The sequence below is a fragment of the Centroberyx affinis genome, unplaced genomic scaffold (genome assembly GCF_046629955.1).
Source record: "Centroberyx affinis isolate AG114_WGS23_722 - 3 ecotype Tasmania unplaced genomic scaffold, CSIRO-AGI_Caff_v1 ptg001058l_1, whole genome shotgun sequence".
Classification (NCBI taxonomy): domain Eukaryota; kingdom Metazoa; phylum Chordata; class Actinopteri; order Beryciformes; family Berycidae; genus Centroberyx; species Centroberyx affinis.
Window position 1 is genome coordinate 815,591 of NW_027279609.1, and position 25,404 is coordinate 840,994.

General features: G+C 41.1%; 1 protein-coding gene across 5 annotated transcripts in view; it reads right to left on the bottom strand.

Moving 5' to 3' along the window:
- LOC139647187 (bromodomain adjacent to zinc finger domain protein 2B-like) overlaps positions 1–25,404 on the bottom strand; it is a 59,525-nt gene that overhangs the window by 19,478 nt on the left and 14,643 nt on the right. For all 5 annotated transcript variants that reach the window (XM_071523044.1, XM_071523043.1, XM_071523045.1 and 2 more), the window contains exons 3-9: positions 7,693–7,860; positions 4,765–4,953; positions 3,705–3,863; positions 3,137–3,330; positions 2,761–2,964; positions 1,626–2,348; positions 134–776 (exon numbers count right to left, since the gene is read on the bottom strand). In XM_071523044.1, coding sequence (XP_071379145.1) covers positions 134–776; positions 1,626–2,348; positions 2,761–2,964; positions 3,137–3,330; positions 3,705–3,863; positions 4,765–4,953; positions 7,693–7,858 — 2,278 coding nt within the window. In that variant the 5' untranslated portion in view covers positions 7,859–7,860. The remainder of the gene's footprint in view (positions 1–133; positions 777–1,625; positions 2,349–2,760; positions 2,965–3,136; positions 3,331–3,704; positions 3,864–4,764; positions 4,954–7,692; positions 7,861–25,404) is intronic.

Below are 25,404 nucleotides of genomic sequence, written 5' to 3' on the forward strand. Positions count from 1 at the left end.
CCTCTCACACCCAAAACACACATAAGACTGATAATCTCTTGAAGAAACCTCAGTTTCTATCTGCAATAACATACGATATCAGCGGCGCTGCAATTTTCTTTATCAAATTAAAGAATGATCTATTTAAACCAACCTGATAGACTACCAACAGAATCTTCGTCGTCGACATCATCTTCATCGTCTTCATCATCATCATCATCATCATCATCATCATCGTCATCATCCCCTACAGAGTCGTCTGAATCCTTGCTGCTAGGGATATCAGACTCTGTGCCTTTGGCCAGGTCTGGTAGTCGACAGGACAGGTTAGTTTTAGTGAGGCTCTTTCCCACGTGGACAGGCTTGGGAGTCTTGTTCTTCCTAGATCTGTGGGCCAGGCCTGATGAAATAGAAGCTTTCGACGGGGCTGCGGGGCTGACTGAGGGCTCCTTGGTGCCAGTGCTCAAGTTGACAGGCATGGAGAAGGGAGGGCTGGTGGCTGCCAGAAGGGGCTTGCTGCTGGGGGCTCGGCTCTGGCTGCGGGGCTTAGTGATGAGGGCCAAGGGGGCATCCTGAACAGTGCTGTGGATGACTCCATTAGGATGGTGGTTCAGGAACAGATTGGTGTGGTTGCTGTGTACGTGAGGCAGGATATGGCTGCTCAGCATCTCTGGAGACAGTTTAGGTGTTGTCAGCGACAATGAGGAGGAGGCTGAATTTTTTAGACTTTTGTACAAGTCCTGGCTCTTCAGTGGCAGAGGGAAAGCCTGCTTGAAGGAGTCCTGGGGGAGGAGAGGCTACAGGAAAATGTAAAAAGAATGAGAAAGAAAGAAAAGGGAAGTAATTACACAAACTGTCACTCATTTTCATAACTATGGGCTGTGAATGAAGGAAATGGAGGTGTAATATGCAATGCACTGGTATTGTGTTTAGAGAGAAGGACAATGAAGAGCAGGCTCTCGCCTGTCAACAGTGATAAAGAAAAAAGAGGCTGCTGTGCAAAATATTTCAAATCCCACAGCTTAGTGCCGTTGTGTGAGTTTAGCTGTCGACTTGTGTTTGTCGCTTTTGTCATACTGTGACAATCAAAAGCTTGTATTTAATATAGCACCATCATATGAATTAAAAACCTCTTGTTATAGATTGCCACACTATCCCTACTGCTCAGAATAGTGACAATAATTGAATCCTTTAAAAGAGGCAGATTTCTCTCTCTTGATAACAACAAACATCCCGAAGCATTAGAGAGCTAATTGCTTGTCAGCTTTAGTGAAGTATTCCCAATAAAGCTAAATGCATTGTCACTTCCAGTCATGTAGAGGCCAGGCTCGCATGCAGTGTAATCAAAGTCCTGATAACAGTGCTTAGATGTTTAATTTTCTGTCGAGAGAGGGAACCCACTGACCTTTTAAAATCTTCATGCCAGAAACAATGATGGCCAAGAATGAACAGCGGATATTAAAATATCCATTACCAAAATTCTATGAAAGAGCTCATACTAAAGAGCATGAAAAATAAACTTCTCTGCTTTATAAGAGTAATTAACCTCAATTATGTTTTATTCCATGAATGGAATGTGAGGTTGAATAAAAAAAAAAAAAACAGCCACAATGCAGCAAAAAAAATAAGTAACCAAGATAACTCACCTGTTTCAATTTAAAACTGTTTAACGAGGTTTCATCCAGGAAGTTTCTGCTGCTCTCCTTCACGCCATCAACAAGCCGTGTGTGCTTGGGAGAGGGTGTTAACGATTTGGGTTTATGTGAGGGCTTTTGTGAGGGTGACAGTGTTGGTGGTTTGGGTGAGGACGAAAGGGAGGGAGGCTTATGCGAGGACAGACACAAGGGTTTAGGTGAGGAACACAGGGAGAGGGGTTTCGGGGAGGAACAGAGGGCGCGAGGCTTGGGCGAGGAGGAGACAGAGTTATGCTTCGGTGAGGAAGAATGAGAGATGTGCTTTGGTGAAGAGGAGGGGGGGAAGTGTTTAGGTGAGGAGGAGAAAGAGAAGTGCTTCGGTGAGGAAGTCAGGGAGAACGGTTTGGGCGAGGACCTGGGGGGGAGAGGAGAGGCCTCCCTGTGGGACTGTGCAATCATTGCTACAGGATTGTTGCTGGCTGCCAGACCTGTGGCCTGGATGACACTGGTGTGCTGCTTGCCATCCTCCTCTCTAGTCCTGGTGCTCTGGAACAGCAGGGCTGCGGACTGGGGCAGGCCAGCAGGGTGAGAAGAGGACTGGTGGAGGTAGGAGGAAGACAGAGGAACGTCGTCATGATGATGCTGAGCCAGAACACTCTTACTGTCCTGAGTTGTATTTATATCAGCAGTGCAAGGTCTCTTCTTTTTGCTCTCAGAAGTGTTGTGTGTCAGCCCCTGAGTAGGAGGATGAGGAAAACGGGGAGAGGACAGTGTGTCATGTCAGCTCTTACTGAGACAGCCTCACAGTGGCAGCTCTGTCAGCAGGCACACACATCCAGTTTGCCACCCACCACTATGGCTGCTCTTGACATTAAAATCAGACCATGCACTAACAGAGAGCAGTTTTAGCCAGCAACACTTTTGCTTTTCATAAATCCTTTAAAAATGATATGACCTTTCCAATACACATCTTTGATAATAATAATAATCATATCAAATAAGGATATATTTATTTAAGTCCACAAGACAGGTGATTTGTATTGATTTTTTTTTAAGTTATATGAATTTCTAATTATTATTGTTACTAAATATTATTGAGTTTAAACGCTTCACACGAACAGTTCAAGAAAGAAAGAGAGACACATACCTTTAGTTTCCTTTTCACCGGACTCTCCTTCTCTGAATCAGAGTCCTCACTGTCATTGCTCTGATCGTCATCATTTTCATCGTCATCTTCCTCCTCCAAGTCATCTAGATCACTGCTACTCTCACCATCACTGGAGCTATCCGACGAGGATCCTGACTGGCTGCCACTCATGCTGGAGGTCTCCAGTGACTTCTTGTTGGGCTTCTACACAACAATCAAGTTCACATTTGTCAATCAAGTAAAACAGGTGACAGGGTGCAAGGAACATACAACAGAACAGTGAAGTGGGCTTTCATGCATCATTCTGTACTGCAGTGATAATGAGTTTAGAATAAACATACACTTAATACACTTAAGTACTTGGGCAAATATTGACCTTTTCTTTAGTTTTCTGAATGGGCTTCTTTTTCACTTGGCCCAGGTCCTGGCTTCTCTTTTGAGTCCTACTACTGCTGTTGGTGGCTTTGGTCTTCTCCATGGTTCCCTTTGCTGGAAATGGAGTGGAGTTCGCAGCAGAGTTCCCAGCAGAGGGAGAGGAAATGCTGCCACCATTCACTGTTCCATTTACTCCTACAGAAACAGGTACTGTACATTGTTAGATAGCTAGTCATGAGGACAAGCAATAGGACTTGTATGCATTAAAAAGTCAGAAAAAATAAAATGAGCAAGAGAGTTGTAGAGAATGATGACTTTGCAAAATACCAAATGCATTTAACAGGAAAAATCTCATTATGTTAGCGGGAGTATTTTAATAGTGTAATATATGCACACCTAACACCTGCTTACTAGCTGATTTATGCATTTACATGTCTTGCTATTGCCTCTGGGGTCAATTATACATATTAGATATTGTGCCCAAGCCCAATCAAACATAATTCTCTTTTATGGAATCATTCCTTGTAGTGCTGAATTGCTTGAAACCTGTACACCAGGGTGTATTGCACCTTTAGCAGCAGCTCGTCCGTTTTTGCTGGGGGTCCGTGACTGGAAGTGAGCTGGATCATGGCTCTGGAAGGTTGGTGCAAATATAGGAGGCAGACCCAGGAGTGGAGGGAAGAAGGCTGCTGCTCCTCTGGCATGTGCCTCAGATGCCCGCCACCAGTCTGGAGTGAGGGAGCGAGATACAGTCAGTCATAAACAGCAAAGTCCTTCTAGCTATGCAATGAATCAGATCTGTCAACAACCTGTTAGTTATTAAGAGCTGCTTAAACCTGCAAGAGTTTCATCCCCATAATAGCACTAATCACTCTGTCCAAGCTGTAGTTTTGCCTTTGAACTGAGATCTCTAGAGATGATCAGTGCATTCCACAGACTGTGATTTCATTCCTTTATTCTAAACATGTTGAGAGTTGCAAACACAAAGCAGAGTTCATCCTGTAGGATAGCTGCAGAATCGCACCTCTTCTGCTGGATATTTCACAGCTGCAACAACACAGTTTCCCAGGAGCAGCATTCTGTCTGAAATGGCATCTGCTTTCTAAAATGAAGTCCTTTGCATTTAGATCATGTTGAGTGTTCAAATCATCATGTCATTCAAAATGCACAAAATCAGCTATCACAGAGAATGTCAGCAACTGTTTCTGAAATAACAACAGATAGACCCATAATGTCAAATTGATCAGATTTCTAGAGGCAAAAAGTGAAGGACAAATTATGTTTGTTTTTTTGTGGCATTGTGAACTTTCCCAGTCAATCTGCATGTCAAACAAATGGTGATACCATAAAGATGATGCATACTGTTGCAGCTGAGCCCTTTGTCGGGGCTGGGTAGGATTACAAGGACAAGATGAAAACATAAAGACATACTCAGAAAGTATTTTGTCCTTACCATTTGCTCATTTCCAGTCAGAGTGATAAAAAGTATCTTAGGAAAGATTTAATCCAAGAACACATTAAATGAATTACCATGGCAGAACTGTAGGAAAACACTTAACACTGCTACTAAGCAGACCTTCCTGGTTACCTCCATAAATAAAAAAAACACTGCACCCTGAGCCTCCTTACCTGGAAATGTACCAAACTGGGAGTGAGCAGCCAAGGCAGCAGACACACCCAGAGTCCCCAGGCCTCCAAACTCAGAGCGGCCTGAGCTTGTCGTGTACAGCCCAAATGCTGGATGGCTGACTAAAGGAAAAGCAGTGGAGAGGCCAGACATGTTGAAATGTTGATCACCTGCTGTCCGGAACAAATGGCCTGGAGAACAAAGGAGACTACTATGAAGCATGTTGACAATTCAAATAAAACATACTGTACACAGAACCGTGTTAAAATACCATGGTTCAATAATTCATTTCTACAATCATCAATTCTTAATACCACGATAAAGTCTCATTTAGGATCTCTTACGAAAGTGGTTAGTTTAAGTTTTTATGCATTAAGAATAGAACATTGGAGGGTGTAAAGATGAAGACTAAGACTAGGATTCGGCTTGATCTGTTCAAACATGCTTCAGTAAATAGGAGACACAGCAGCCTGGGGAGTCTGGGAATCCATTCAGAACGATGATCATGAATGATTTAGGGTCTGGTGCACCCGCTCATGTTTGAATAATTAGAGAAATTCAGGAAACTATTACTAGATAAACACTATATGATGTATAGAATAATCATTCCAACAAGAAAAAAACAAACAAACAAAAGAACTATACTGTATCAATAAATGCAATTATTCTACGCTGTGGATTTTTCGGCAGCAGGCATGGGCCATTTGAATCGTGTTATCCTGCCCTCTTCTTCTTCTACCACATACTTGATAGAGAAGCGGTGACCAAGAAAAAAACAATAGAGCTCAACAGAGAGTGTTTTAGAATCTACCAGTATCAGAAACAGAAAGATATCAGCAGTTGTTCACAAGATGTAGCCGACTTTGTCCTCTCTCACAGTGATAGCACATATTTCATGGAAATTTCAAGAGCACAGACAAACTGCAAAGAGCTTGTGCCTGCTGTTGTTACAGTCTCTTATGCCCATGTGCCAGGTAATACAGCATGCATCGAAACCCATGTCTCAACAAATTTATCATGGGACTGCTGAAATGCAAAAATTAAAATGTGTCAATGCCAAAAATTCTATTTCTTGTCAGTGGCACAATATGCAACAGTTACAGTACACCTTTATTTATGCTACGGTACCTATTGTCCTGTAATAAGACAAAGTTATCTTCTTGTCTAGACTACATTGCATGACAAAGTCGAATACATGTCAATGCAGATGCACAAGCTCTAGAGTGCAATCCACGATGAATGTATGTGTGGATGGATGTATTTTTTAAAACAAAAGGGAGGCTATGACTTCCTGGGAGGTAGGGCAAACCTGAAGTAGAACAGACAGTAGCAGCAGCTTCTTTAAAAAAAAAAAAAAAAAAAGATTAATTTTTTGCCCTTTATTTAACAGTCTAAAGTAGAGGTAGATAGGAAAGATTGGGGGAGAAAGGGGGGATGATATGTGGCAACGGTTGTGGGCCGGATTCAAACCAATAACGTCGGTGTTTACTATGGTACGCGCTTTAGGTCACCGATCCACCAGGACGTTTGACAGTAGTAGCTTCTGACTGTGGCAAACACATTGGTGGTAAAGACTTTTCATGGGCAATAATGGCAGTGGGAAAAAAATAAAACTACACTGGTGTTATCCTTCACATTCAGGCTTCATATCTCCTGCTATGCCAGTAATTCACAGAGGGAACTGTGAAATCAAAAATCTTTCACCAACTTCTTTCAAAATAAACAGGTCAAGTCATTTCTCAGATGCCAGTGCAGAATCTGACTGTAAATACACCGAGAGGTGCTGCAGAAGAAAAAAATTTTACTTAGATAAATTGATCTAGTGAGAGTAGTTAGTAAGCTTACAAGAATATGAAAGCTTCAGTGTAATTCAATCACTTCGAATGGGTGTTGCCAACACTGGGCATGTGATATCTTTTCTCTACTTTCCACAAGGGATAATAATTTGCTTAAAAGAACTCAATTTACTTGATTCTCATAACAGCAATGTGACTTCAGAGGTGCCACTGTGCTTTCGGCATTTAATTCAGTGTTCAGTCCAAAATAAATTATCTGGAAAATCTCAGTGCACGTTTGGTGTGGGGGTCTGAAAATGAATAATTTATGAGAATGTCTCTAATGTGTTCTTCATTGTAACAGCTTGACAAAAAAACACTACTTTTTGGGGCATTTCTTATCATGAAAGAAAAAAAAAAATCACAAACCGCAGTATGTAAATTTGCATGTTATTTTCTGGTCAGGGGTAATCTGACAGCTTATGCATCACCGCTGCTCACTGCATAATGGCTTTGACCACAATTAGTATTCAGAGAAAACAAGAGGATGTTCGCGGCTGCGCGCACACTGTGAGGCTGACAGACACGTCAAATCACACAGGCTAAACTGGAGCTAAAGGTTGTCAACAGACATCCACAAGGGCGCACACAGCTTTTTAATTGTTGGCATTCATTAATTCAACGGCTTTTCAATTCCTACCAAAACTGTCGGAAAAGCGTGAGGCTGGCTGGAAGAAGGTGCTTTCGGCGCCTTAATGGTGCACGATCATAATTACATGTGTGTAAAAGCTCTTACAAAATGTGTGCAGAATAATAAAATACAATGACTTCGAAGTGAATAAGGCATCAAAACAATTAGGTTAGCTCTGAGTGTAGCCTAAGTCACATTTGATCTTATGTCTTCATGTTGTGCAAATGTGGTATCAAATTAAAGAAGTAGCTTTGATGCAAAAAAATAATTCTAAATAATTAAACCCTGTGTGTGTGTGTAAAGAAAGAGAGAAAGAGAGACAGAAAGAGAGAAAGAGAAAGACAGAGAGAGAGAAAGACAGAGAGAGAGAAAGACAGAGAGAGAGAAAGACAGAGAGAGAATGAAAGAAAGAAAGAAAGAAAGAAAGAAAGAGAGAGAGAAAGAAAGAGAGAGTGGGCACATACCACAGGTGGTGAGAGGGGAGCCGCCTGTGGGGCTGGGGGCCGGGCTGCACTTGGCGGAGGGTGTCTGGGGCGGGGCAGGGGCCGGGGAGGAGCTGGCTGAAGAGGAGGCCATGTGAAGGGAGGACGGGGCTGACGATGGGGAGGCCAGCCGCTCTCCAGACTCCATATCTGTCAAACACAATCCAATCAACACTCTTACAAAAGCAAGGGAAGAAAAGAAGAGGAGGAAAAAAAAAAACACACACACACAACACTCGCGCCACGCACCCCACTGAGACTTGCTTTCTCTCACACACGCATCTGAATTACCCTCACAACAATACTGGATCTCCATTTAGCAAAAGACCACTGGCTTCTGCAACTCTGGAGAAAGCAACATTTGGGCCTAGTATACTAAGATAAGATAAGATAGCACTTTATTTACAAGCATTACAAAGTCAACCATGTAAACCCATACAGACGCAATCACAAACAAGCTCTCAAATATACAAATATTGATAGTACATACATAGACAGATGCACACAGATGCACACACTCACATAAAGTAGCAACAAAAGTATGCACACTCACACACTGGTGCACATGCACACATACACAGACTCACTTGCACACAAGCACCATACTCACACTGGTGACAACTCAGTCATATTAACAGCTCTTTAATATGAGATGTAAAACTGCTGCCATACAAGCTGTGATCGTTAACAATCTATTGAGAATGTTAGGCATCTAATGAAGCAGTAAGACTTTTAAAAAGAAAATGCAATCTCCAATCTATTAGAAACACACTGTCTCTGTTCTTTGCAGAACTTCTATATCTTGTCTCTTTGGCTGAATTAACAGAAGGCTGTCATAGTCATCTCCACCATTCTCTCTGATGACTCAGACCACAGTTGGTCTGCCCATCATCCAAATGATGCCAGAGAGAGATTCTTTAGTGCTAGTCTTTCATCAGCACCACATTTCCTGGCTTTTCCATTATTTATGCCACTTCACATCCCAGTGATCACAAAAGCCCACATCTGAAATCCTCTTTAACGCACGCTTCCAGATTGTGTTTTACAGCCTGCCTTTGTTATAGTATTGTACATTACACAAACAATTTCTAGATCTCCCTGGTGACTCTCCTCTGCGGAAGAAAACAGGAGCGGCTGATTAAATTGGGGAGACAAAGCTATCCTCTGAATATCAAGTATCATCCCTCGCCAGGAACAACACTGATGAGACGTAAATGACATGAAAGCTGCAGCCGTGCTTCACTGGAAAGGCCACTGCTTCCTGCGGTAGTGTGAGTGTGTGTGTGCGCCTCTAATTTACAAAAGAACAGAGGTGACTTCATATTTATAATGCAACTCTTGAAAACAAAAACATCTGTAGTATCACTTTGACCTTGCTACATCACACGTAATGCATGAGGACACTTCACACTAAAATGTCCAGTATGCGAACAAAAATCCAAACAAATCCTTAGTACAATACAAATTCAATTAAATATCCGACCAAGTAACAATGATTTTCTCAGAGATTGAAGATAAAATTAGGCAAAGATTCAAGCATAAGTGTTTGTGTGACTAATATATTTTCCACACTCTTAATTCTTCCTAAATGTTTACCCACTTCTTCATTTTACTGTGAAATGTTGCAGACATGATTTCCTCTTGGGTAAGTTGCTGCTGCAAAGGCAAACTGACATTTTCTAACAATAGCAGACTAGTGGAATAATGTCCTTACAAACTGATTTACAGCTGACTGTACATGAGAAAAAGACAGACCTGCATTGGAGGGGAAGATGTCCACAAAAATAATTGAACAATTTGCAGTATTTGCAAAGCCAATCCTGACTTCATTAAGAGAAATTAAAATGGATTTGGCAGAAGAATTAGTTTGATTTTATAGGTAATTAACATGACGGCGCAGTGGCAGCCAGTATTCTGGGTGCTTTATAACCGCCACAAACAGTTACATTAATTTGACGGGTGTATGTAACCAGTCCTCGGCTACTGTCAGCAAGTGAGGCCCAAGACGCACAGTGCAGACATTCCAAACAGCAGGCTGCAGCTCCTATGAAAGCAGCATGTATGCTAATATACCAGAGATGATTTATGGAAGAAATGGCTGTGACTGAATCAAAGTCACGTCCACATATATGACTCCACAAACACAATGCAGCTTGTCATCTCATGAGTAAGAACGTCCCTTTGCAGGAATGCAATGGGCTTATAAACAGATTTCAGATTCTCATGAGACAAAGCACACAATGCCATTGATCATTTAAATGTACGTTGCAATGATTATCTGATTGAAATCAGGGATTTGGCCACTAAAACAAACACTTTACAACAACCATAGAATTGATGATTAAGTGATTGTGTTATGAGGCAATAATGTTTCTCACTTTTGCATTAGGCTACATCTCTATCAGTAACACCATACTGCTTTGCCTCCTCCTCATATGCACCAGTGTGAGTCTTTACATTTTTTTTTTATTATTCACAATGGCTGGTAAATCCCAAAATTCTCTGGACACTTTCACTATTTTACTGGCCAACTACATTTTAGAATAAAAAGGGACCTCCAAATGATGGTTGGTGACGCACATGGATGGTAAAGTAGTCACACCCAAAATCTACTAGGTTTTGCCAGGGGGTTCGTGGCTGGTCTTAAGTTTCCATTGTGATTTCTACCACTCGTCAGTCACAGCATGACCTGTATCTGTCTTTCTGCCTGACAGTTTGAACACAATAGCCATGTTGGAATACAAAACATTCATTCATTGTCTTTACCCACTTATTCCTATTCAGGGTCACGGGAAGCTGGAGCCTATCCCTGTGCCTGGCTCTAGTCTAATGTTACACACACACACACACACACACACACACACACTTACAACTTCAACAAGACGGTCCCTTCACTGGTATCTGATATGCATTTGAATCCAAGAGATAGGCCGATTCTGCAAGATCTTTTTTTTGTTGATGTATTGCTAAAGATACATGTCAAATGCCTTCTCTTCTGATAGCCTGCAGGACATTGTTTAGTAGATTAATAGATGCAACTAATCAATCAGTTAGTCAAAAGTAAGCACATTGCAACCAAAATGTAAAATTAGACCTAATTGTGAGAGCCAAACTAGCACAAATTATGTAAAATGTCACTAAACCACTTTGCACTATATTGCATTATATTACTTCCAATTAAGTGAATGAAATTGATTGTACCAGTGTGTGATAACTATTGACTCCATTGACTGGGTAATACTCAGTGTAAACCTGATACTCCTAGTTAAATGCCTTGGGATCATTACGGTTGATGTGTATGTTGAAAATGAATGCATAGTCTATCCATGTATTTACTGTCTCCAACTGACTGTCTCTTTGTGTGTGTGTGTGTGTGTGTGTGTGTGTGTGTGTTGGGTGTGTGAGGGAGCGGTGCATATTTGTGTTTCACGCAGCGTTGTGTGTTGGGTGTGTGTCTTGTCCATTTTATTTCCTTGCACAGTAACAGATGGCTGATGCTAACAGTGATAATCCCGCAACAGAGTCATCAGCATGGATCAGCAATATTCGGACTGCGGACACAATGTCTTCTCAGCTAATGGAAGGTACGGGCAGGAAAAAACAGAAAGAGAGAGGGAGTGTATAATACAGGGTGCCTTGACCCCGATCTAAGCAAGAGAGCAGTATCACTCACTGGTCCTCTATCTGCTCTCCACCATTCTGTGTGTTTACCTCAGGCCCACTCTCATTACAACACAAATGAGGAAAATAAACAGCAAGTGAATGAAAAAACAACTCATCCATAAATAAGGAAAATGATGACTATGAAAGCTATTCATTGTCTTCGGCCCTGATGGCTGTAGACCATGATTTTTTGTTTTTATGTCCACCTCCTGAGGCATGAGCATATCACTGTCCCTGGTTGATTCTCCACATGGTTGCCTGGTGACACCAGCAGCAGCCTCTTTTACCTTCACAAATCACTGCTGGTGTCCACCATCCCGCAAAACACAATTAATTACTTCTGCTACAGTGGACAAATAGTAGCGCCACTCACTGTTTAGCCAGAATGATTTGCTGGATGGAAGGAAATAAAGGGATGTAAAAAGCAGGAGAGGCTGAAACCTCCCCAGTGGTTGACAGCACCAACGCAAATACAAAAAAAAGCCTTTCACTTGCCATTCTCTCTCTGAGATCACCCAGCAGAGTAGTTGAAATGAAGTCAATTATTTGTGAAGGTTTTTTTTCCCCCCATTTTTGTGTGTACACACGCAAGATTTGCAGGATGAGGGCTCCCTGTGGGGGCAGGCTGTTACAGGCAGAGGACGATGGAAAAAGGAGTGTCTGAGGTCGCCATGGCTGGGTGCATCACAAGTTCAGTGGTACACCCACAGTTCAGTTGAAATGCCACGCTCCCCTGAGCTTCAAACAACGCTTCATTCTGCCCATGTCTTCTGGCCACTGAGTGACAAGCAGTGGCTCTCTGGCCCTGACGCCCACTTCATCTGGACAGTGATGAAGTGTTCGGACTGGTCCATCCCACCAGCCGCTAAGGGAGGAAACTTCACACTGACCTGGATCCAGGGGCACACCTGATATACAGCATAACTCGATAGGGTCAAAGCAGCAGGGTGACTCTAAAGGGCAATTCACACTGATTGTGTAGAAATAGCACTGTAAATGAAAATGTATGTGCCTCACAAATAACTTGTGAAATATTACAATTGTATAGTATGCAAAGTGCCTGATCAGATATGTTAATCATTATTTACATTTCATGGAATGAAGATGCAGCGGGGGCAATTATGGACATGCTACAATACATTTTCTTTTACCATGGCAGCGCTTTTCTTTAATAGGAACTAATACACTTGGTGCGTATTAGGGAAATGGAAATGAAGCAATTAGGCAACTGAACAGAGTAGGCAAAATTCAGAGGGTTTACAGCAAGCAGCATACACTTTTGAGTTGTCTAAATGAAGTTAAATTCAAGCTCAGCTTTGCATGCAAGCCAATGCCTCAACACAATGCACTAGCTGTCATTCCTTATTCTGTCATCACCATACTTCAGCTAGCTTGATGTCATACAAGTGCCTGCAGTCTTTTAAGTTAACAAACCATCAAAATTAAGTGATGTTTTTAACTTACCAAAATAACCCTTTGCTGTGCCGTTTCACCACACAAGTAACAGTCACAGTACAACTGCCACCAGAAACAAGGTGGTTCATATTTGGCTACAACAGTAAACTTACAAAGGGTAGCTGACCTTACCAGGCAGGGTGTGGCAACAGTCGGGACTGGACTGTTTTTGGTTTTCGTTTTATCTTTTTAAACAGTGTTTATATAGGCCCCTAATCGATTTTGGATCAGACAGCGAAAATGCAGCCTGAAAAACATCCCTCCCCGAAATCTGAAAGAATATTGCTAGTATAGTCTGATGTAAAAAAAAGAAAAAAAAGAAAGGAAAATAAAAGAAAGAAAAAGACAGATGGTTCATTGTTGCTAAGGCCTGCTTGCAGGTATGAAGGGAAACGGGGAGAGGTGAAAAAAAAAAAAAAATCGAGAAAATATTTTTCGCGAACTAGACAGTGTTTGCCTTACATGGCCGTCTGATGATGCCTTATAAAAAGGTTAACAATCAATATATAGAGAATACAGAGAAGAATGGTAAATAAAGACAACCCTTCATATGCAATCACCATATTTTGCAGATACTGTGAAAAAATCTAAATTATGTGTGGGAGGTGGTTAGGCTATATATTGTAAGTATATACTCGTATACTGTGTATCTTTTTTCATACATAGAATTGCATCGAGTGCTCTCCATAGTGCTGAATAAGCAAATTGTCAGGGGCCACCCAGATAAACATATAGCCGAGTAATGTGGATACTTTTGAGGTATTTATTTCTGTAATAAAATATTTTTCTACCTAGAGGCTAGGGGATGGCGACTGGCATCCTCTGCCATACCTAAATGATGCCTGTGCTAGGGGGTGCATAGCTGTTGAATTCATTATATGAAACTATGTGCATAGATTTTTGTAGGGTCTCTATTAATGCATGAGAACACATTGCTAGTTCATTGGATTGTGAGGCAGCACACAAGGCGTGCTGTCGTGAGAGAGGAGATGAGCATAGTGATTAAAATAGAAAACATGTGGCATGTTGCTACACAATCAATGCTTTGCAGTAAGGGCTAGTTTACCATTCATCTCAGGCTTGCTCTTTGCAGTGAGGGCCTCTTGTTTATGACCCATGCTGGGAGACAAATGAAACCATGTGCTTCCTAGAGGTTGTGTTCGTGAATGCAGGCAATGCTGGTTGTCATCAAGGACAGGTTATATCACACTGTGTGCTTGTCCTGCCAACAACATGGCTATTTCCTCTGAAAAGGAAAAGTACATAACCCAGGCCAAGTGGAAAGAGAGATAATGACAGTTTCTTTAACTTGCCTGATGTTAGAGATGGGTGTTCAGCTGAAGCAAGGTTGTAGTTAAGGACTCAACAGAGCAGCTGATACAACAACCCTGAGTATTAGTGTTGGGTGGCAGATGGCAGAGCAGTGTTGGTTACAATGGACAGCCTCCCTTAGCCTCTCAGATGCTCTGTGCCACTGCCACAGGGGGTGTCCCACATCCCAAAGCATGCTCTCATCTTACTAAACACCTCCTACTGCCCCCTATTCACTGATTTGCCTGCCACAGCCACAGTCTTTTATGCATGGTTGTAATCACATCTTTGACCTCCTGTGCAAGAGCGCACAGACTTCAAACTCAGCACAGAGATCCACCTGTATTCATAATACCAGGATAATAATCCCTTTTTTGCTCTTGAAAATTACCCACAAGACACAAAGGGCAGGCATTCTGTCATCATCATTCTGCAGGGGACATACATCTTTTAGGGAGACCTTCACGCCAAAAAAAGTAATTTCTGTTTCTATCGACTGCTTGAAACACATATTGAATGCTACCATGAATAAAGGGGAGAGGGTGGTAGTTTGGGAGGCAAATGAACTCTGATGAATGATGCGAGGGCTCAGTATGACAAATGTTTGAAGAAATACATTTGTCCTTCACGGCAGCGTTAGCACAGTTTGCAGAGTGCAGCATGCGGATCATTTCCATGAGGTGTGATCCAGGGGCGTAACGTGGGGCCTGGAAACAGGAATCCCACATGTTCTGCACAGACTGACATCCATCACAGACACATTCCTGGAGCTGCTGCCTTTTCCTGGCCCATCAACAGCCAGCATTAGCCATAAAATATGTAGCCCGGCCTGCAGTTTTTAATTAGACACATACAGAGAGAGGAAGGGATAGAGGGGGTAGAGAGAGGGGGAAGCACAAGCCACTTCATTCATCCCCCAATCAGCTGCTATTAATCTATTACGTTGGCTTTACAAAAAACAGTGGGTCCTTTTCTGTAAGTCTTAATTTAGCTGCATACTGATTATAGGCTATATTATGAGACAAGGAGAATGGTATCTTTGAATGACATGTTCATCGTTCATCCCTTTCTATATTCACCCTTCTTATTATAGACTCAATGTGTATAAATAACTGTATAAGTCAGAGCTCTGTTAGAGTATAATTGTTCATGGGTATAACATGCAGCCCATGCCTAGTATTTTCCCCTGTTTTCTAAAGCAGTGAGAAGGTGGTATGGCAAGCCAACGCTTGTTACAGATAATCATGCATACACCGTGTTATTACTACACATTACACAAATTCCCATCTCACCCTCCTTGTTCACTCCTACATAATTTTCCCGACCATAATTTCCGGAAGGCATCATTACAATGATTATTTGTTGCTGATAATGAAAATTTAGGAAATAATATTGCTCATTGGGGCTATAGTGCTACATACAATGTTTGCCTTCAAAAATGCAATGAATGCCCTCTTGGTTCTACGTTGTGTTATATATGAAGTTGGGGATGATTCTGATGAATCTACAGTTAACAAATTGCACAGTCCCTACTGCTTTCCTCCTGGCTCATTCCAACAACACTGTTCATTCCATACATTTGCAACCTATGATTAGGAACAGCTTAGGCCATCAACAGATTGATTGTAATCTAAATGCTTAAGCAAAGAGAAAGAGATAGCAAGGGAATCAGCGAGATGAATGAGAGGATGGGGGAGGAAAAAACATTTTCTTCACTGGCCTGACTGGAGCCTTTTTCACACATTATCTAGAACGCAGATGACATGTATGTGAGAGGCAAAACAAAAAGAAAATGGTTACTACTTTTAGGTGGGAACAATGTGCATGCATAACCTGATATTGTTGTCACACAAGATGCCGTTAGGAAATAGTTAAAAGTAATGTCAAATATTACAATAGGACTAGGCAAACTGTTTACAGGCAACATCAATTTCCTTTTGCCATTTAAGCTAAAAATGTCTAAACATTATCAATGGGGGGGCTATTCAATTAAATAACTGCAAAACCTGGGCTAGTTCTTAAAAATATGACACACTATTTAGGCCTGACTAGAAAACTTTGATTCAAACAAGCCTCACAAAAATATTTACATTCCAGTAATAACAAACTGACAAAACAAAATAAGGTGTGTTTACTAAGTCCAGACTTCACACTTTTCTTGCTAAAATAACATATTTTCAAGCTCCAACCAAGTGTTAATGTGTGTGATAAAAATGCAGCGCCTCTTAAGAAAACATAATTTGCATAGCTTTACCTTGCAACTTCAATTATCCACACAAAGGTGGTAACGCAGCTGGACTGTGACTCAAAATGTGATATAAATTCAGCAATTGAAATCCTCAGTTTAATATTATGGGGTGGTGAAAGGGGTGCATTTGCATGTAAACAGGAAAAAACAGCTTGAATATAAATAGAATGCAATCACCTGACAGAAGACAGAGCTACAAATTAAACATGAGACTAGGATGCTGGTGCAAAGGTTATCTGTCATTCTGCACTGCTAAATAAAACACATCAGAGCAAAGGGCACCTTCTACTGGTTTGGATTCAACTGTAAAAGAAGGGAAAGGCATCTTCATATGAAATTATGAATTTTGTTCAGTTGCTCGTTAGAGAAACAACTGTAAGGAGGTAATTAGGTAGATTATGTTGAATAACTGCTTAACAGTTAGGCCTATATTAAGTGTGGTGGAGTTGTGCATGGCTAAAATAGGTCAGGCAACACTTAACCAGCATTGCATACAAAAGAATGGAGAAGTGTCCATTATTTGTCTGGGTGTGAGCGGTGGGGTCATATCTGATGGCATACTGACACTTCTGGCTAACTATATCATGCCAGAGACAATGGGGATAAAAAGTCCAAGGCTGCTGCCAGTCCTTAAGGCATGACATTGCAATATCAATGACCTTCACATGCTCCAGATGACCAAATAAACAGCACACCTCCTCTCTATTTATGTAGGGGAAATGACTGGGCCTAACAGGGCTTTTAACCCATTTCTCTCCCACTGTCAGTGTGGAGGATGAAATAAAAGGCAGCCAGGATCAAGGTAAACATCACTATGATGGCTTTCTCATTCCTGTAGAAGGGCCCTCTCTCTCACTCTCCGAAGAGCACAACATAAATCAATGAATGAAGCAATAAAACAGATCCCGAGTGTCCCTTACAGAGCATTCGTCACACATCGTCCATATGTCCACTGCTATAGTGAAGCAAGGACGCTGGTTAGATTAAAACAAAAAAAAAACCACACACACATATACCTGCACAAATACAGAATCTCCTAAATGTGGTTCACTAATACAATACAGGCAAAGTGAGGTAATCTGAAATTTCAACCTTATAAAATCATTTTTGGCAATAAACCATCTTGACGAGATAAGTTCACCTGCGGTGAATTCTGGATGCCCAAGGGGAATACAATTTTCACCAGTTGAACACTTGCATCAGCTCTCTAATGGAGATGCACAAGGCATGACGCTACCCATCTCCACCACCAGTCACTTGGTGTGGAGAACCATGGGATTACGATCCGATAACCTTGGACCAAATTCTTGACACACAAAGAAACTGGAGGGGCCCTCAGCATTCCAGATAGGCCAGAGCAAGATTAAGATTACATGGGGAAACACGGGACACGGGCAGAGGCGTGAGACCTTGACCCTGACACATTCTTCAGACTCTACAGAGGAGTCTGGCATTCAAGACACAAGAATAATAACACAACAGCATCAAACCATACAGCAGCTGCTACTGTTGTCCATAGTTACTGAAGTTTGCTGAACTCTCTGTGTTCTATTTTGTTATTTTTTACAGCTGCCCAGCTGTGACCAATTCTGTCTGATACCATCACGAGTGGACAGTGACGGCTTCTACGATGTGCAAGCGTGCTGTGAGTAGCTGAGCTAAGCTGAGCTGAGCTGAAAGGTCCACACTGGTAATGTGATAGAGCCAGCAGCTCACACTTGCAGCCTGCAGAGCACGGCCATGGTGTGTGCATCAGCACAAAGGAAAGAAAGGAGCTCTCCCTGGTCACAACACACGACATTCCCCCACTCATCTGCTGCAGCACACTGCCTACAAGCCTGCTATTCACCTTAATATGTCAATCAAACTCTCCCAGTTTCACTACCAGTGTGTGTGGAAGTGTGAACACATGCACATAAAAAAATTAAATATAGCCTATAGAAAAAAGAGAAAATGAACAAACTGAACAAATTCTAGTTTCTGTGTTAAACCTGTAGACAAGCTGTCACTAGCTGACAGGTTTTCCAGGCAGCCATTTGGAAGCCATGTATTGTGGAAACAAACAGGGACACCTCAAGGTGCATAGTGAGACAAAATCATCTCTGGAGGCAGCTGCACTGTCTTTTCAATTCTCAGTTTAAAATATTATTGTCTGTCATTAGCATATTCTAATCGATTTTCAGAAAATTACTTCTAATTAACATTAACACCCATTAACACCCCTTCTATAAATGAACACACAAGACACATACTGTACAACCCACAAACCCTCCAGACTTAAGAGTTAAATGTGCCAGCAACTTTACAGTTGTTTGTCTCGAAGGTCTCTGTGAGCCTTGATGACATGTTTCAAAATATTGGTTGAGTTCAGTGCAAGAGAAGAAAGAGCTGAAGGTTCATGCCGTGTTTGAGTTCAATACAATGTTTTGAAATAAATCTTCCCATAAGCTGTAGGCCTACATCACACAGTAGTGCATATCAGCGTTGACACAGGAATTCCATTTTCAATCAGTACATTGAACAAATGAAACTTTGGTGTATAAAAGTAACTTTTGTACTAGTGTGGGTTGTGTGACTGAGCTTAAACAGAGAAATTAGTTTTGAGCATACAACCCAGCATATAACCTTAAACTAAACACATTTCCTTAATGTGAGAAATTTGCATTCATGATCAAGGGAGGAAATACTCAAGAGAAATGTCTCTATCACCAGTAACGGGCAAAAATACACACACAGGATTTTTAATTCCTGCCTGGACAGAACTGCCTTAAAGAATACACAGGTCTGATTTGTACAGCCTGATTAAAAATTACAAGCCTGAGCAAAACAACGCTGAAGGTCATTGCACCTCTTCTAGAAAACATTCTTTAAAAGACAAAGCACAGATTCAGCTGCACAAAAAAAAACAATATCATGCCCATTTCCCCTTTTCAATTAGAATAGAATTTTACTAATCTGTTCTCCCAAGTAATGGACAGATGACCGAAACACAGGACACTAAATTACAAAGACAAACCTTTTTCAAACACAAGGTATGCATGAAAACATACTTTGCTGTAAATTGCCTTGTATTACAGTATCTATCTAATATATGGTGGAAACGTTTTAATTACATACAGCATATCATTAAGGAGATTCAAATATTGCATACTACATGGAATATTTTTTTCGCATTGCTGCTTTTTTCAGTCATCATCCCATTTCCATTAACTGGTCAGTTCAGAAGCCTGAGGGTCAGATAAATGTGACAGCGATGTACGTACATTCAAAAATATATGACATGCCATAATGTTGATACCAAGTCATACGAAAATGACTCCAACTCCAACAAATATCTCTGCATCACCAAATATATATTTTTTATATATTTGCTTTTTACAACAGTAGGACAACTTGGTGGCAAAATAACAAAAGAACAAAAGAGAAATTCACAGACTAAACTTTTGTTTTGTTTCAGATGTATGAAATCATTAGGCAACCCTTAAGATGTTTGCAGGCAAAAGTGCCTGTGAAGTAATTTTGTACATATGTACCATATTCAGATGTTATGAAAAGGGTGTCTCATATTTGGCCTAATTTCCTCTTTGTTTGAGAGCTACTTACCCAGATCTCATGTTTGCCTCAGGCTGGCCCAGGATAGACAGCAAATGACAATTGAGAAGCCATGAACACAATTTTAACAGCCACAGCTCTGCACACAAAGCAAGCATTACTTTTAAGGGTATAACAAAAAGAGCAGGGCTGGCTTTGCCTGTTTGAGCCACAGGATGAACAGGCTAATAATAGTGGCCTTCACCCAGTGCCTGGTACTGTAGCATAGTCAAATACCTCAGCTATGTTCTAATAACCAAGACTAACAGAGATCATTAACACTGGGAAAAAAGGAGACAGTTACAGTAGTTCACTTCATTCAAAATTGATTGCCATGTTGTTTTTTTCCCCAAACGCTCCGTTAAATGAAACCATGACTAATACTTTGCAATTGCAAAAATTTGCTTGCTTCTGTGTGATAATGCCTAGCACTACATTTCCTGCCATAGTGGTCTCGTACTTCACGCATCATAAGACAGAAAAAGGAAGACGCTCAAAATAAAACACACTCCATTATCTGTGCACAGACTGCACAAGAGCCACAGACTGAGCAATTTGGCACGCAGGCAGTCTCTGTCGACACTCTGCTTCTGTTAGCCATTAAATCAAAGGCTATCACAGACAGAAGTGTCAAAGGCAAATGTCTAACAGTGTTGTCATCCTGAGTTCTTTGCTCTTACTTGGCCCCCATACTTAACTGTGTTTCACACCAAGATTTTAGTCAAGTAACAGTTGAAGGTTACGAAATTAAATAGGCCATTTCATTATTCTGAATGTGCCAGTTCTTACAAGATGAAACGGACAAAGGCTTTGAGATGAGGGAGAAGAAAACAGAGGGCTGATTTTAATAGTGCTCAAAAACACCTGAAATTCATTGGAGAGTTAACACTAAGCGCATGGTGCGTGCAGCTGTGGCTTCAATAGAGCTGTGAGAGTCACTTGGGATACTCATCAGACTATTTTTATTTTGATGAATGTGCGGGGAAAATAACTAATTTCCTGTCTGCCTCTGAGCCATCTTCACAAAAAGAGCTTCTTCTCCTCTGCTAAATGAATATTTCCATCACCCTGCTTGCACTATTCCAGAGTCTATGTGCTCTGCTATCATGAAGTACTAATACTGAATATGTGGTGCTGAACACCGCTGACCACTCAAACATATTAGACAGCTATAAATGTCCATGTTAACAGGAAGTCATTTAATAGCTGTGAAGTATTATTGTACCAAAGGCCATTGTGGCTGCAACCATGGCACGTCAAGCCCTATTTGCAAAACACACTTCAAGGCAGTTGGTGTGGGATAGGCTAAGTGTCACTATGAATATTTAATATACACAAGTTTGTATTAGCCCAAAATATTTCAATATAAAATCAGCCTTAAGACTGCTATTAAACAGTCAATTTCAGTGTATGCACGCTGCCTTTGCATGAGTCTAGATGGTGCCAGTTTGAAAGTCTTATGGCTTTTTCTTTCTTCATTTGACAAATAAAAAAACCCCACATATATCATTTGCATGTGAAGAAAAAAAGTGTCCATGATAACACTATGCACAATGTGTTTATTTACACTAGAATACCCTTCCTCTGTTTGAGGCCACAAGCCAAAAACAAAGCAACACCTCATGCCTTCGCTGGACAAGCCTCCCCTACAGGCATCACGGCCCTGGCTGGCACATATTATGTGTTTCAAAATGTTCATCAGTTCAACTTTAACAGGACAAGCCAACTGCCTGTCCAGCCAAAAGGGTAGCCTAAAATGTAGGCTCTTTCATCTGGTAGCATTGGTGCTCCCAACCTCAAAAACATGCGTGGCGTTTAGTCAACTCACTGGAGGTCCATTCTATCTCTATTGAACTGACAGACCAGAGAAAAGTTGACCAAAGCTGAAATAAAACAAAGAGAAACGAAATGTGGAGATGATCAGTCTGATGCACAACTCCAAGGCTACTAATATCAATACAGTGATTGGATAAAGGGGCATATTAAAAATAAAAAATTACCTTTAAAAAAGTAGCCGGCTAATGAGCTACCTGGCCAACAGTCAGCATCTGTGGAAAACTCTGCTTCTTGTGAGGGGAAGTTTCAAGAAGGGGATTTGATTTTAGCAAAGCTAAGCTTTGACGTAAACAAAGTAAATCTGACTTTCGATTACCTAGGACAGAACAAATAACAACAGACAAGTTGTCATGCTCACTGTAAAGAAGTTACTAAAAAATGGTGCAACAAGGCAATTATTTGTAGGTGCCCCAGTGTGCCCAAATTTAATTGCTGGGTTGCACAATCTCAATTTTTTGCACTTTCGAGCCCTGGACAAACTTAGCACCCATAAGACCTGCTAGGTGCTCATCAGTGTGCTAAAACAGTGTAAGGCTCCTCCATCACCTGTGACCACTTGAACCTCATAATTCTTCTGAAGTCTGAAATCAGGACTCGCTGCACACTCCCCAAATCCACCGGTGTAAGCCACATTAACCCCAATCTGGCCAAAAAATGTCAGCACTCTTAGTTTTAGGGCTGTGCAAAAAAATCGATACAGTTGAGTATTGCAATATTTTTTTCCATGATACTGTATCGATTTTCCAGCCCCTCGTATCGATACTTTAAAAAAATATATTCATGTTTTAAACACACCAAGTTGTATTTTCAGCTCCATTTAAAAATTTTCAGTAAATTATGTAGAGTATTGCAATGTATTGCAATATGTATCGTATCACAATGTATCGTATCACAATGTATCGTGATACAATCGTATCGTGACCCATGTATCGTGATACGTATCATATCGCGAGGTCCTTGCCAATACCCAGCCTTACTTAGTTTAGCTGCATACTGAAGCAGGCTGCAACAAGACATCCCAATCCAAAGTCTGCAGTTTATGAGAGATTCTCATCAGTTTGCTGTCATGTCTTGCTACAAAAGGGGAAAAAGCTGGACATTTTGCCATATTAATATAACCTCAGGGTTTGACAAAAAGGCATCCAATTTGTTTTGGCTACCTGTACTTTTGCTTCCGGCACAGTACAAGATTGGTTTAGCTTAGGCCGAGCTAATATTGATATATTTTTGCCTAAGTAGGCTACCACCTGTAAGCCCAATGAGCAGCAGCGTGTCCTTGTTATTATTGTCATAGCAGGGGCCGTTGTATGAGGATAGTGTGAAACAGAGCACCTTGCACACGCAGAGCCTCACTAATGGAAAATTCTCCACACAGCTCCTGTTACCGCACTTCGACAAGCGCTGCCCTCTGAAAGCTGTGTGCAGCCGGGCCTGAAACAGGGGAGGAAAGGTGCCTGGCATGGCAGGGTAATATCACCCTCCACACAGACAGAAAAACAACACGCTCTTATCCTGGATGGTTTCGTATATCACAAAAGTCATAGGAAGTAGACCTCTAGTATGCTTCGGCCTACACTTCACATTCAAATGGGGTCGATCTACCACACATGCCCAAGAATGAAACACAATGTTAACTATTTGAATAGAGCGAACAACACAAAAGGTGAGCTAATGCCCACATGAAGTCTACTGGCAAGGCTTCGTCATCAAATGCATGGCCGACAGCTATACTTCTCTCTCACTGTGAAGGACACAGCATTAGAATTAGTAAATTACTGATTGTCCTCCTGCAAATAAATGTACACCTTTAGATGTTATGTTTATTAAAGACCAATGTAACTCTGACAGCAATGTTTCCCACAATGTTTTATTCACAATGTTGACGAAACCCGTTGACGGTTTTGGTTATCAGAAAATCAACATACCTTTACCTGGAGAACAAAAACAAATTAACAAGGGAAATTAAAACATCTCTAAAAATGACACAACATCTGGAGTAAACGATGATTGATATAATGGTATTAATTGTTTTTGGCATCAGGGGCAAGGAGGCAATACTTCCCTTTTTCTGAAGGATGCCATCTAAATCCAAACATTTCCTCCTGAATATTCAGGCCATGTGAATACAATATTCATTTTGCTGCAGGAGAACAGTCGATGCATAACAATGAGATCCGCTAATGAAATCAACCATCAAGCTGAAATACATACATATTAAACTGGGGTCTCGGTGTCATTTGCTTTTTGCATCGTTTGTTCATTTTCCTCATTTCTTTCTCCTGACCTTTCAATATTTTCTCCTAACTTGAATTTGCTTTCAGCCAAGAATGATGATTGCATATCACTGCTTTATTCTGTGTGTGTAAATGTGTCTCCTGTGCTAATAGCTTGCATTTCTTACCAAATTAACACTGTTTCCATAAAAACATTTATAATACATTTTAAACTGAGAAAATCGTTTATTTTGAGTCAAACACTAGTAATGAAAAGCGACTGAACAGCAAATTAATGCTGTGCTATATAACTATAAGCCTGGAGAATACATTGCGGTAATGCATTACACATTTCGTTTAAAGATCTGGCGGAGTTGAGTCGAATTAATTAGAATAATTGTTTAACAACAGCAGTTTCCATGCATTTGTTTTGTTATACCTCAAACAATTGCACTGCAGCTTGATGTATGTTAAATTCCTACTGTGATTCCTACTGTGTGTAACCTACTGTGCATTTTCATGAGGAGCTTAATCCTCACACATAATTCACAAAGTGTAGGCCGATATGTTCAGAGTAAAGAGGGAGCAAATATTTGCTACTATACGTAAAAAAGAAAAAAAAACACGTAGGTAAATCATTTGTAATGCCAAGGCATACTATCAGCCACAATACTCACAAACACCAGCTTAAAAATGACATTCAATGAGAAAATAGAAAGGGGTATCTTAAAAAACTGTTTAATAAAAGGCAACATGGCTCTCCCTTCAGTCGTAATTAAAAAGTTCATTTTAACAACCCACATTTTGCTTCCTCTTTATACACCAACAACAAAAGCCAGTTTCATGACTACACATGCAATCTCTCCCCTAAAAATTGACATTTTAATCCTTCTCCACTAGCCTAGTAAACAATGGCAGTGAGATAATTGATCAAAGTGCGAGGGGATCTCTGTGAGCAGCAGAAGGTCACCGCCCGCCAGCCGAGCTGATAGGGAAAATGGCGTTGATGCTCCTGAGCTGCCATTTTTCTTCCCTGACAAAGACTCCATCTGCCACCGAGCCATTTGCAGCCTCCGAGTCAGAATATCAATGATTTCCAACCATTCTACAACTCGGCGTTCACCTTGGCGTCACCTCTACGCACGTCTGAGCGCTGACGGCACAGATCTTCTCTCCGTAGGCACTGCAGGCTGCCAACACAACCCTCATCCAGCTAAGTGGCATTTATGCAGCTCAAGGATGGCAAGCATTTTATTAGCATCAATATTATTTGAACCCTTTTACATCTATGTTCCAGCAGCTGAAGGGTTTCAGAAGTAGAAGCAGAAGTAGAACAGATGCGTGAAATCAGTGGCAAATATCAAGCGCACCAACGAC